The following is a 14,604-nucleotide window of genomic DNA, read 5'->3' on the forward strand; positions in this document are numbered from 1 at the left end:
TCCTCCTCCCACCCAAATTCCGAGCTTTTATTTCTTTCCTAATGGTTTTGCACACATTATTTGCTTTTACATTGATTCCTATGGGAAAAATTGCTTCTACTTACAAACTTTTCTGCTTAAAAACCTGGTCACGGAACGAATTAAGTTCTTAAGTAGAGGTACCTCTATATTAGTATTTTAGATTCATTTTAGATTTTGGATTTCTGATATGTTTTATTTATCTTTGCATTTTGTATTTATCTTGTTGTGAGCTGCCCTGACTCTATGAAGAAGGGTGGCATGGAGGTCCAAGTAATAAATAAATGAATGAATGAATGAATGAATGAATGAATGAATAAATAAATAAATAAATAAATAAAATAAAATAAAATAAAATAAAATAAAATAAAATAAAATAAAAAGGAATCCTTATATTATATTTCACTATAGTTAGTCCTGGGATTACAGTCCTTTCTTTAATGACCAAAGTTTCAACAGCACTGAAAAAGTGCACTTTTTTCGCACTTACGACCATTGGAATATCTCTGTTCATATGATCTAAATCTGTTCACTTGGCATCCAGCATGTATTTATAACAGTTGCACTGTCCCAGAGTCATGTGATCACCACTAGTTACCTTCCCAACCAGCTTTCATCAAGCAAAGAGGTCAGATTCACTTAATGAGCCCCATGATTCTCTTAACAACTTCTGTGATTCCTTTAACAACTGTGGCAAAAAAAGATCATAAAATGAAGCAAAACTCACTTAACAACTGCCTTGCTTAATAATGAATATTTTGGGCTCAATTATGGTTGTCAATTGTGACTACTTGTACAACCAATAGGATGAGGACAACCAGAGATAATTAAATTGTCCAACAAGCACATTTTTTTCCCGTAGGCATCTAACATGCATTGAAACTAACAAACCCATGAAAAAGTTTTCTATTTCAGAGAGATAGGTAAAAGACTCTCTGCTTTTCATCAGCAATCTTACCTCTGAGGCCTCAATAATCAAATGAAGCATATTTTTTCCATACAACTATGTAAAACTTAATACTGGAACTTCTTATTCTTACTACAAAGGAACTAAAAATAATAACTTAGCATGCAAACATTTTATCTAAATTTGTAATTCCACTTTAATTTTTGAATGGACATTCTTAATTTGTAATCGGGTAAGAGATCACTCGATTTTAATAATCCTATGCTTTTGTGCTGTTTTGTAGCCTGGTTGCCCTATGTTTATAATAGCTGGATATAATCAAATGATTACATAGGTCAATGAGCTCATTCTCTAAAGACGGTAGAGCACCTTTTCAGCCTACCAAGTTTTATTATAAAATATGAGCTATAGGTTGTGAAAATTTGCACTTTTCAATAAAATTTACTAGTTTGAAAAGTTATCAGGAGTCCTCCTGATTTTCCTCTAAAATTAGGAATCCATCATGCAAAATGCAGTTTACTTTTGATTCAGCACATTGTGTGAAACAAACCTTTAATATTAAAATTAATAGCAAGGTATGATCTCTGGTGTCTATTTCTCCCACTAACTTTGATCTTGAACCCGTTGGTCACTTCACAACAGAACCATAATTCTGGCTTTGCAATTCTTGCTACTAGTGTTTTCAGAGTTATTGATACCATCATATTTATTAGCCTGGATAATAATACAGGTAGTTATTGACTTAGAACTGGAATTAAGCCTGAAATTATGGTCAAAAATCACACTAATGGTTAAGTGGGTCATCACATGACTAATCCAATTTTACAACATTTTTTGCAGCAGTTGTTAAGCAAATTCAGTGTCATTAAGGAAAACAAAATTGCCTTCAATGACAATTTTTGCAGGAAACCAGCAATAAATCCTGGTTTCTGGCAAAAAGAGAAGTACATTATGGTCACAGCACTGTGGGATATTGCAAATGGACTTAAATGTGGGCTGGTTGCTGAGAAACCAAAAGATGATGTGGGTCATTTTGGGGGGAGGGCGTCTGTCAGAACTTTAAATATCATTAAGTGACCAGTTGTAAGTCAAGGACTTCCTGTAGTAAATAATTCCTACTTCTGTTCTTGGGTTCTTTGACTGTCTTGATGATTTTGTCATTTTGTGAGAAGTGTCTGTACCTGATCAGTACTCAAAGAAAGAATAATTTCTTATCAAGATGTCTTCAGAGCTGGAAATATAACTGATCACGATACAAGAGCACTAAAACAAAGCAGGTAAAACTGTCTTGAGGATGATCAGACAAACAGGTTCTGAGGCTAAAAAGTAAAACAAATGGATCTTTTCCTCTCTTTTGATCTCTGGGTAACTTACATAAACTTGACTTTTAGCTACTGAATGGCTCAGCCACCTTCTCATGCTTTTAGGATCACTGGCCTTTTGTCTGTACTTTGCTTGCCTGTTTTCCCTGAGCAGAAACGTATCAAGAGATGGATTTTTTCCCCCATCTTTCTTTTCTGTCACATAGAATTAACTATATCTGAAATCCAGGGAGCATGAAGAATGCTGACCTGGTGAAACAGCACCACTTCCTGAGTAAAGGGAGTTTTATATTAAAGTTCAGTCCGTTTTATATAACAAAGGTAAGATCATATTGAAGACTCACTCCATTATCTACCAAATACAGTCTTTAATTTTTGAGATTGTAGATGCAAATCACTTTGGTTTCACTTTAAAACAACATTTAATAGCCCCTTTGTGTCTTCTACAGTACAGTCCATAGTATCCTGCACAGAATCTAACTCAGTATACCAAGCAACCTATAGTGGAGCTTTGTTACTTCCTTTGCCATCTTATTGTATTGGGAGCAACACTCCAAATATTCATTAAGAGCTGAATATAGGAAGGAAGAATTTTGGGGGGCCTATACATTATATGGTGTCTGCACTGGAGCTATGGTTGTGCAGACAACCTGGAAAAAGCTGTTCGTCTTCATCATAGTCATCATTTTTTCTCTTTTTGATTAATTTACGGTATTTGATTTCTTTTTTGTGATGATGGGTGACACGCTTCATGTATTTCATCATCTTGGAAGTGTTAGTCACTAACTTGTAGAGCATTTTGTTCATGTCTTGGCTATAGTCATCATTCATGTCTGAGACAACTGATACTTCTGTTCTTGGGTTCTCTGACTGTCAAGTGAAAAAAAATTATAAGCATGTTAATGTTGTTTTAACTTTATACATGATAATATAGTGGAGACATTAGCATTAAGGTAAAAAAAATAAAGCTTGTTTTTTACATCAGGAAAGTAATTCAGTGATGATTCCATTTATTGATGTGTTTGGAAAATACAGAGTCTGCAATACAGATTGCAGATATGGATAATAATTTTTAAATGCACAACAATAGAAATTTTATATGGACTAGATTATATCAGATTTTAGCCTTTCAAACAAATCTAAGTTCCCTCCAAATGAATTGAAAATTTAACTCCTAGAATTCCATATAGAAGCAGAGAAATCTAGGAGCTTCTATGAATTAGCAGTTATATATTATGCAGAATATGAATATATACACACACACACAGTACATATATTGTAGGGAACCACAAGTGCTATTGCGGCATACAAATCTAATAAACTAAACTATAACTGTAACATGTTGTAAGCCCCCCTGAGTCTAAGAAGAAGGGCGGCATAAAAATTGAATAAACCAACCAACCAACCAACCAACCAACCAACCAACCAACCAGATATACGAAGACCAATCCAATAGCATTCTTACTAAATTTAATTTAATTTAATTTATTAGATTTGTATGCCACCCCTTTCTGGAGACTCGGAGCGGCTAAATCTGCTTAGACAATTGGAGGACAGATGTTGGGAGTGTGAATCAGATGTAATAATTACATTATCAGCAGACAACATAATTTTATTTGATTATGGATAGGAAATGAAAGTTAGAGGTCAGGCAGTGGTATAATTGGGAAAGGATGAAGCATCCTCTTCATTGCACAGCTGGTATCTGAATCTTACCTTTGTGCTTTTGGTCAGTTTCAGTTTGGGTAAAAGGAAGTGTACAGCTAAACCTATAGCTATGACAAGTGCCACTTTGTAACTAGCATATACTACTTCTAGGCACCCTTTAGATAATCCTATGCCAGTAAAACACTGGTATATGCGACATATTGAGTTGTGAAAGAGGATTGATTGCTCTTTAGTCACCAATTCCAGATCCTGTGGAGTCATTTCCCAAGCAACTCTTGTCCAGGCTGGTCGTTCACAAAAACCTAGAACATCTTGCATCAGGAAGATAGTCCACAAAAGGAAAATCTGGCAAGAATGATACACAAACATTTTATGCTATTTTCAGACAAAAATATCTCTATGTGATGGATGTTCCTTGTGTAGGAGTTGAAGCAACTGGCCGTTGAGGTTCATTATGGACTGTCGCAAAAGAATCTTAGTCAAATAAATCCTTCCATGATAACCAAGCTTCCTGCCTGGGCATTAGAGAGATTTGAATGTGGTAATATTAGTCCATCAACTGTGAGAAGATTCTGTGATGTCATAAAGGAGCTCCAGATCTTATAGAACAGTGTCTATGAAGTCAATAAGAACTGAAGGAAAGTGTTTCATAGTAAACAAATGTAAGACAAAGAATACAAAATGTCTAAAATTGGAAATATCCTACTCTTAAAACAAAATGTACATTTATCAAATTATTAGCTGTAGACATATCTTGTACCATAATGTTGTCAACACAAAAAGCACATTGTAAAATTATTTATATATCCTTCTCCTGTTGATCATTTTTCCCCTTGCCTATGTTGGGAATGGGCCTGTCATACTTATTCCTTTAAAAATGCCATGTTTTTATCTGATACCGGTATCAGATAAAGAAATCTTTAATACTTGAAAATGCTGACTAATTAATGCCATTCCTAAGGGAAGAAGGTAAGGTGTGTTACTTAATGAAAATGCAGTACAGATGCCATGAAAAAACCTCAGCCTGCATTTGAAATAATGAGAACATTAATAGAGATATTTGAAAATCTGACTATATTTTCTATTAACAATTTCATATGTAAACATGTATAAGCATGCATAATGCTTTCCCTAATTCTGAATAAGGCATTTCTGAAAATCATAACCTAAAGTGAATATTTACTAAAAATCATTGACAAATGTCATTTTATTTTTGTAATAAATGATTGTTTTCTGAGTGTAAGCTGCTTTAATGTACTGGAAGAAAATAAATTCTATAATATTTTAATATAGAAAGTTGTTATTGAAATTATTGAAATGATTATTCTAATTATCTTCCCCAAAACAGTATAAATATGTCTTGAGGCTTTATTAATTTTGCTGGTCAGATGATAACCTTGCATTATATTAGATGGTGAAGGGAGAAGACATAGCTCCATAATTTATACATACCGTATTTTTCGGAGTATAAAACGCACCTTTTTACCCTCCAAAAGAGGGTGAAAACTTGGGTGTGTCTTATACACTGAATGTAGCCCCACCCATCTACCCACACTCTTTATCTCTGCCTGCCAGCAATTTACCTCCTTGCAGCAAACAGCAGCAGAACCTGATTAGCATAAGGCACTGATTATCTGCCTCCCAACACTCAGCTGATTGATTGAAGTTGCCAGCAAGCCCATGTGCTAAAATGAAAGTGAAACAAAAATGAAACTAAAGCTGCGCAGAGGCATATTGGAGAGACAAAGACAGAATTTTATTTTCTTGTGCTAATCAAACTGTCTGAAACTGTTTGTTTTTTGCTGCAAAGAGGTAAGTCAATAACTATAAATGCCTATAGAATGTTCAAATTATTAGACTTATTTTTTAAAGATTGCTTTATTATTGTTCTAGACCAGGGGTAGGCAAAGTTGGCTTTTATTTATTTATTTATTTATTTATTTATTTATTTATTTATTTATTTATTAAATTTGTATGCCGCCCCTCTCCGTAGACTTCTATGATATATTTATTTATTTTATTTATTATTTAGATTTGTATGCCGCCCCTCTCCGCAGACTCGGGGCAGCTCACAACAAAGTGAAACAATTTACAACAAATCTAAATTACAGTTTTAAAATATTTTAAAAACCCCATTTTCTAAACAAACATACATACAAACATACCATTCATAAATTGTATATGCCCGGGGGAGATGTCTCAGTTCCCCCATAACTGACGACAAAGGTGGGTCTTAAGGAGCTTACGAAAGGCAAGGAGAGTAGGGGCAGTTCTAATCTCCGGGGGGAGTTGGTTCCAGAGGGTCGGGGCTGCCACAGAGAAGGCTCTTCCCCTGGGACCCGCCAACCGACATTGTTTAGTTGACGGGACCTGGAGAAGGCCCACTCTGTGGGACCTAATCGGTTGCTGGGATTCGTGCGGCAGCAGATGGTCTCAGAGATATTCTGGTCCTGTGCCGTGAAGGGCTTTAAAGGTCATAACCAACACTTTGAATTGTGACCGGAAATTGATCGGCAACCAATGCAGACTGCGGAGTGTTGGTGAAACATGGGCATACTTAGGTAAGCCCATGACTGCTCTCGCAGCTGCATTCTGCACGATCTGGAGTTTCCGAACACTTTTCAAAGGTAGCCCCATGTAGAGAGCATTACAGTAGTCGAACCTCGAGGTGATGAGGGCATGAGTGACTGTGAGCAGTGAGTCCCAGTCCAGATAGGGCCGCAACTGGTGCACCAGGCGAACCTGGGCAAACGTCCCCCTCGCCACAGCTGAAAGATGGTTCTCTAATATGAGCTGTGGATCGAGGAGGACACCCAAGTTGCGGACCCTCTCCGAGGGGGTCAATAATCCCCCCCCCAGGGTAATGGAAGGACAGATGGAATTGTCCTTGGGAGGCAAAACCCACAGCCACTCCGTCTTATTCGGGTTGAGTTTGAGTCTGTTGACACCCATCCAGGCCCCAACAGCCTCCAGACACCGGCACATCACTTCCACTGCTTCGTTGACTGGACATGGGGTGGAGATGTAAAGCTGGGTATCATCAGATGTAAAGCTGGGTATCATCAGCGTACCCCATGCCCTTGAATTATCTCACCCAGCAGTTTCATGTAGATATTAAATAGCAGGGGGGAGAGGACCGACCCCTGAGGCACCCCACAAGGGAGAGACCTCGGGGTCGACCTCTGGCCCCCCACTAACACCGACTGCGACCGACCGGAGAGGTAGGAGGAGAACCACTGGAGAACAGTGCCTCCCACCCCAACCCCTCCAGCCGGTGCAGAAGGATACCATGGTTGATGGTATTGAAAGCCGCTGAGAGGTCAAGAAGCACCAGGACAGAGGATAAACCCCTGTCCCGGGCCCGCCAGAGATCATCCATCAACACGGCCAAAGCAGTTTCCGTGCTGTAACCGGGCCTGAAACCTGACTGCTGGGGACCCAGATAATTGGCTTCTTCCAAGGACCGTTGGAACTGGAGTGCCACCACCTTCTCAACAACCTTCCCCATAAAGGGAAGGTTGGAGACTGGACGGTAGTTATTGAGTACGGCTGGGTCCAGGGAAGGCTTCTTGAGGAGGCGGCGCACGAGCACCTCTTTATAGGAAGATGGAAAGGATCCCCTCCCCAAGGAAGCATTGACAATCTCCTGGACCCAGCTCCGTGTCACCTCCCTGCTGGCCGAAACCAGCCAGGAGGGACATGGATCCAGTAAACAGGTGGCGGAACTCACAGCTCCAATGGCCTTGTCCACTTCATCAGGTGTCACCAGATCAAACTCTTCCCAGACAGGTGGACAAGTAGGGGCCCCAGTCACCTTGACTGACTCGTTGTCAGCCGACTCTGTTTTCCAATTGGAGTCGAGGTCTGCCCGGATCTGAGCAATTTTATCAGCGAAAAACGTGTTAAAATCCTCGGCACTACTCTGTAAGGGCTCCCCAACTCCCCCCTGGTTAAGAAGGGAGCGGGTCACCCTAAACAGAGCGGCCGGGCGGGATTCCGCTGATGCAATCAAGGCGGCATGATACGCGCATCTTGCCGCCTTGAGCGCCACTTTGTAAGTCTTAATAAAAGCTCTTACAAGTGTTTGATCAGATTCAGACTTACTCCTCCTCCATCGCTTCTCTAGACGTCTCTTCTGGCGTTTCAACTCCCGGAGCTCCTCGTTGAACCATGGAGCTCTACGGGGTCTAGCGCCACGGAGAGGTCGCAAAGGCGCAATCCGATCAAGAGCCTCCGCTGCAGCCTTGTTCCAGGCTTCCGCAAGAGACTCCGCCGAACTGTGGATGAGTGCCTCTGGAATAACCCCAAGCGCCGTCTGAAAGCCCTCTGGTTCCATCAGGCGTCTGGGGCGGAACATTTTAATTGGTTCCGCCTCCCTGCGGGGAAGGATTGGAGCCAGGAAGTCAAGCCGTAGTAGAAAATGGTCTGACCATGACAAAGGCAATACTTCTAAGCCCCTTAGTCTCAGACCATTGCTCAATTGCTCAGAGAGGAATACCATGTCGGGTGCGTGTCCTCCCTCGTGAGTCGGACCCTGTATTACTTGAGTCAGGTCCATGGCTGTCATGGTGGCCATGAACTCCTATGCCAGTCCAGAGGCTTCGCCGAGTGACGGCAGATTGAAGTCCCCCAAGACAATAAGTCTGGGGAACTCCACCGCCAACCCGGCTACCTCCTCGAGCAGCACAGGCAGGGCTTTTGACACGCAGCTGGGAGGCAGGTACGTGAGAAACAAGCCCACCTGAACCCCTAAGTCCAACTTCATCAAGAGAGACTCGCAACCCGCAATCTCTGGAGCAATGAGTCCATGTAGGCAAAGGCTCTCCCTGGCTATAATAGCCACTCCTCCCCCCCTTCCCTGGGGTCGAGGTTGATGCCATATCTGAAACCCAGCTGGGCAAATTTCAGAGAGAGGAACTCCTCCCTGTGGGCCCAGCCAGGTTTCAGTAATACATGCCAGGTCGGCCTCCTCATCCAGGATCAGATCCCGGATGAGGAGAGCTTTATTTACCACCGACCTGGCATTAAGCAGCAGCAACCTGAGCCCAGGGCCAGAATTACACTCATCACCAGTACCCAAGGTTGAGCTCACAGAGCCAGAACAAGGGATCGTTATTAAGCAACGATCCCTCGTTCCCCTGGAACGGCTAACTCTGTGGCCCCCACCATATCTGCCTCTCCCCAGCAACACCGGGATTTTCTGACCCTCTGTCACCCCAGAAATTAGTGCCCCCTGGGAGTTGAATTTCAACTCCCAGAATTCCTGAGCTAACATGTGCAGGAAGCAAAATCTTGTGCGAGAACACGTGGCTGCATGAGATTTTGGCGATTTTTGGTTCCGCGCATGCGTGGAAGCCAAAAACCCACCAAATCTCACGAGGTGACATGTATGCACCTGCCGGAGACATGAAGCAACTTGTGGAGCGCACCAGTGGCAGTAGGAGTAGCAACTCTTCACTGGTCATGCCATAATATAATATGTAACTTTCCTTTGTGAAATCTGAAGGGAAGTAGCTTATTTACACATTCTGATAGATTGCCTATGTATATGTGATGTTAAGGTAGTGATTTAAGAACTGACTAACTGCTGCGATGATGCACTGATGTAATAATGAGAATGAGTCAGCAAGGTTTTAGCTGTTATATCTTTAAGAATCTGTATAAATAATAAGAGGCCCTTTTAGGGCATCTCTCTCTCACCATGTGTTCTTCCCTGCTGTAATTTACTGATTGTTTGACTTCTGCCTATAGTACCTGTATGTATAATATATACAGTATTATTTTGTAGATAAAACCACTATTTATTACAAACTTCTGCTTGCTGTTATTGTTCCTGGGATGTCTCATATAGTAAAGCTGTGCACACTCTGACATATCATCTCTACAGGGAAACACTGATATTGAGATTACTGCAAAACAAACCATACCATTTTGAAGTTATTAGCCAGAAATTTAAAAAACAGCAGGAAAGACATTGGTTGATATTGCAAACACAATTAAAGACAATTCAACATGAGAAGAGCAGATAAGCAGCAAATAGATGTATGTGCATTCTTGCCGGCTTCTTTTAAAAAAATCAATATGTATTAAATGGTAAGAACAGTTTTCATCAAGATTATTGCAGATTGAAGGCAGTTTAATCTTTCAGTTTCTGACTGTGTTCTCAATAAAAATATACCCTCCAAAATTATTTTTTTCCTAGAAACATCTCATATAATTTAGCAATCTCTAAAATGGATGGCTTGCTGGGAGAAAATGAGAAATCTAGATACCGTATTTTTCGGAGTATAAGACGCACCTTTTTTGCTCCCTAAGAGGCTGATAATTTGGATGTGTCTTATACTCTGAATGTAGCTTCCCCCCCCCCCAGCCCTAACTAGCTGCTAAAGATCTTCCCAGTTCTTACCTTGCAGGCTCTTTCATTTTTTCTCTCTACGAAGAATGTTTTTCAAGCCCTAAGTCTTTGTAGGGCTTTTTTTCCCCATTGGTCCAACTTGCTCCAAATGTTTCTTTCCAGCCCTAACTAATTAACAATGTTCCCAGCTCTTACCGGCTTGCAAGCTCTTTCATTGTTACTCTCTCCAAATAAAGTTTTTTTAAAGCCCTAACCAGGGGATAAAATAATGTGCTGGCTAAGGACGCTATCCAGATGAATACCTGGTAAGCAGATTGTTTTCCCCATTTTCCTCCTCAAAAACGAAGGTGCATCTTATATTCCGGTGCGTCTTATACTCCTAAAAACATGGTAATGCACAGAATCTAGTAAATTTCAGATGTGGTAGACTTGCTATTATATAATATGACAGCATTTTTTTTATATTCTCTTTGTTATCTTTCCTTTTAGAGGCCAAGCAGAATTTACGCAATCTTATTTTCCAAATCCAGGCAACGATCACTGATCCTGAGAAAGTTCAGGGAAAGCTGAATAAAGAAGATAAGGTACATAATTTAATAATAATATAGGTTTTCTTTATATTATGGTGAGTTTAAATTTGGCTAGTTTGCTCTAAAGCTGGTTCAAATGAGTGGTATGTTTGGTATAATTAAAAATACATGTTTAATGCCAAAACTTATTTGATAGTTACTGACTCATGGTTACTGATAACCTCTGATGACCCTATTAATGACCCTATAAAAGTATTAAAGGATCATCAGAAGTTTCATTTCAAATGTCAACCTACTTATCAGTCTTTTGCGAGGACCAGGTAGGACAAAATGTCACATGATGTAGGAGACCTTAGCTAACATCGCCAATTCCAAATCTTTTAAATCATGATTTATTGGTGACTATGTGTAACACACATTCTGAATAATTAATTGTTATATGTAGCATTTTTGTAAGCCACACATGGTTTTTAAGATAAATAAAAAAGAACAAATTATAGTAAAATATATTTTTTCACACAAATAAAAACAAATAGCCTGGAATTAGTTGATTATAGTTCAGATATTAATTTCATAGCTATTTAAAGTAAATATATGAACAAATGTTTCTTTATATTGGAATATCTCTAGGAAGTTCAGTATTTGACTACCAAATTTTATATCTGAATTCATGCATAGAAATTTAGAAACATGTTTACCGGTAATACAATTTGGTAACTATTAACTATTTCCCAAGTGTTTCTTTCAATACATCATATATCCTAGCCTTTGTTATCTGAATGGCAGAGCAAATATGCTAACAAAGTCACATTTTTACTTCTGTATTTTTGTATTTTTAAATTTCTCAAGAACTCTAATATTTATAAATAAATATTTTAGGATGAAAAATAATTTCCATTTTCTGAAATCATTCAAAAGTTACTATACCTTGCATGCCTGCGTTTTGGCTGGATTATCTCTAATGGTGGTTGCTAAAAATGCTGTTTTTTGCTGATACTCTTATTTATTCTTTGTGTAGACAACCTCTATCAAAGCTTGTCAGGCCAAGTTGGACTGGCTTGAAAATACAAAAGAGCCTAATACACAAGAATTTATTGATCAGAAGCAGCAGTTGGAGGACATAATGCTTCCTGTTTTCACAAAATTGGCTGCACCACGTGAGTATTTGTAAACTTACTTTTCGATAAAATAATTCTCACATTTTTAATTGCTATTTTATTTTCAGGAAGTGTTTTCTGCTGGCCTATACTAGCAATCTTTGAAACTTTGCCTAATCCAGAATAAATTTCTCTTAAAAGATTTACTTCTACCTGCCAACTTGTTAAGTTTACTGAAATGACTCCTTCCAATTAATTTTAGGATTTCCACTGACCCTTCAAATGACAAATCTATACTAGTCCTTGGTTACCAACCACAACTGGTTCTAGTCACTCTGTTATTAAGCAAAACATTATGTTTTGTTGTTGAACTGTTGGACTTATCTCTCCCACTGTGATTAAACTGATCACTGCAGGTCATTAAGGGAAACATAATGTGACCATAACTTGTCATTTGCTTGTTAGCATCCAAATTTTGATCACATGACAGCAGAGATGGTACAATGGTCATAAATGCAAGGAATGGCCATAAAGTTATTTTACTCGTGTCAAAGTATGGTACTTCAAACAGTTGCTAAAGACGCCTATTAAGAGGTTTTTCTGATCTTTGTTTTTGCCAAACAAGTCTTCAGAAATTACTGATAAATAACTCTAATTTGCCTCATCATTGTACCAGAAATCTGTTCTTTGTCTAGATCAGGTGTCTGCAACCTGCAGCTTTGGAGTCACATGCGGCTCTTTCATCCCTTTGCTGCAGCTCCCCATTGCAGCAGAGGGATGAAAGAGCGGCTGCCCTGTCTAGCGATGGCTGGAGTCACAGTGCAGAAGTTAAGTGCCCCTGTATTTGCCTCTGTGCAGCAGCAGGATTCCACCTTTGCCTGGTACATTTCCTACCAGAAAAGAGGGATGGGAGAGAATGGTGGAGAAAGTCTTCGGAGAGGGGCGGCATACAAATCTAAGTAATAAATAAATAAAATAAATAAAATCTTGTGGTCCCACAGAGTTGGCCTTCTCCGGGTCTTATCGACTAAACAATGTCACTTGGTGGGCCCCAGGGGAAGAGCCTTCTCTGTGGCAACCCCGGCCCTCTGGAATCAACTCCCCCCCCCAGAGATTAGAACTGCCCCCACCCTCCATCTTTAGCAAATTAGTTAATACCACCTGTATTGACAGGCATGTGAACATAAATAGCATTTTATTACTTTAAATCTATTGCTTAACATTATTAGTTTAACAAGACAGAGGGCACCATGGCAATAATACAATGCTGTCTCAAATTGCCAAATAGGCAATTTGGGGATGGAGCAAGTGATAATGGTTTTCTGTATGAGATGGAGTGGATATTATTAAAATAGAGAGCTTATTTCTTTGTATCCCACCTTTATTATTTTTAAATAATTCAAGGCAGCAAACATCTTATACAGCTTCCTCATCCTACTGTCCCCACAACTGAGTCTGCGGAGAGGGGTGGCATACAAATCTAATAAATAATAGTAATAATAATAATAATAAATATAATATAATAATAATAATAATAATAATAAAGATGATCCAAAGTGCAGATTCTGTAAAGAAACAGATGAAACAATTGATCACATACTCAGCTGCTGCAAAAAGATCGCAGACTGACTACAAGCATAGACATGATGCTGTGGCAGAGATGATCCACTGGAACTACCATTTACCAGTGGCAAAGAACTGGTGGGATCATAAGCCCGAAAAAGTGGTCGAAAATGAGCAAGCAAAACTACTGTGGGACTTCTGAATTCAGACTGACCGAATTCTGAAGCATAACACACCAGACATCCTGATTGTGGAGAAAAAGAAAGTATGGATCATCGACATCGCAATCCCAGGGGACAGCAGAATTGAGGAGAAGCAGCTAGAGAAATTAGTGAAATACGAAGATCTAAAAATCCAGCTGCAACGACTCTGGCATAAGCCAGTGAAAGTGATCCCAGTGGTACTTGGCACGCTGGGTGCAGTGCCAAAGGATCTCAGCGGACATTTGAAAACCATCGAAATTGACAAAATCTCCATCTGTCAATTGCAAAAGGCCGCTTTACTGGGATTGGCAAACATAATTCGCCGCTACATCACGCAGTCCTAGGTGCTTGGGAAGCGCCCGACTGGTGATGAAATACGAAATCCAACATAGTGATCTCATTTGCTGTGTTGTACTGACATAATAATAATAATAATAATAATAATAACTACTCTGTGAGATGAATTGGGCTGAGAGAGTGATTGGCCCAAAGTCACCCAGCTGGCTTTCACATTTAAGAGTCTACGTAATCTGAAGGGTCTAACTACAAAGTTTCATTAGATATGAGAAACTTTACTGTTATATCTCTATAAACCAAAAACAATGACTTGTTTAATTCTAAAGTACCTTGTTTTTTCTCTTCTCTAATACTGTGCTTTATCTATTACGTATACATATATTTGAATGTATGCAACCTAATAGAATACATAGTGCAATGAATGGTATATTTAAAATATAATGGATACGGATTATAAGATATGAGAAATATTCTTTTTAAAATCAATGAATAAACTTAGAAAAAAATAATTCTAAAGTAATGCTGTCAAATCCCATGAACAGGAGTGAGGGCCCACAGTGATTTAAATCTAAAACTGCTTTTCTACAAAATAAAGCATAACCAAGGCCCAAATGAACTGAACTTTTTCCCATAAAGATTAAAAT

At 39.3% G+C, this 14,604-nt stretch overlaps 2 protein-coding genes across 2 annotated transcripts in view; one reads left to right on the forward strand and one right to left on the reverse strand.

Moving 5' to 3' along the window:
* ANKRD45 (ankyrin repeat domain 45) overlaps positions 1-14,604 on the forward strand; it is a 31,872-nt gene that overhangs the window by 9,092 nt on the left and 8,176 nt on the right. The window contains exons 4-5 of the mRNA XM_070746793.1: positions 10,760-10,854; positions 11,819-11,957. Coding sequence (XP_070602894.1) covers positions 10,760-10,854; positions 11,819-11,957 — 234 coding nt within the window. The remainder of the gene's footprint in view (positions 1-10,759; positions 10,855-11,818; positions 11,958-14,604) is intronic.
* TEX50 (testis expressed 50) lies at positions 2,682-4,284 on the reverse strand. Its single transcript, XM_070746801.1, has 2 exons — positions 3,964-4,284; positions 2,682-3,117 (listed from the first exon to the last, which is right to left on the reverse strand). The coding sequence occupies exons 1-2, from the start codon at positions 4,282-4,284 to the stop codon at positions 2,857-2,859; spliced, it is 582 nt and encodes a 193-aa protein (XP_070602902.1). The 3' UTR covers positions 2,682-2,856.

Source organism: Erythrolamprus reginae, chromosome 3 (assembly GCF_031021105.1).
Source record: "Erythrolamprus reginae isolate rEryReg1 chromosome 3, rEryReg1.hap1, whole genome shotgun sequence".
In the NCBI taxonomy this organism is placed as follows: domain Eukaryota; kingdom Metazoa; phylum Chordata; class Lepidosauria; order Squamata; family Dipsadidae; genus Erythrolamprus; species Erythrolamprus reginae.

Excerpts from the sequence above, each read along its gene's own strand:
- TEX50 (XM_070746801.1), bottom strand. The coding sequence starts at position 4,284 with ATGTTTGTGTATCATTCTTGCCAGATTTTCCTTTTGTGGACTATCTTC. Across the intron at positions 3,118-3,963 it reads AACTGACCAAAAGCACAAAG|TCAGAGAACCCAAGAACAGA; the intron begins GTAAGATTCAGA and ends TTCACTTGACAG.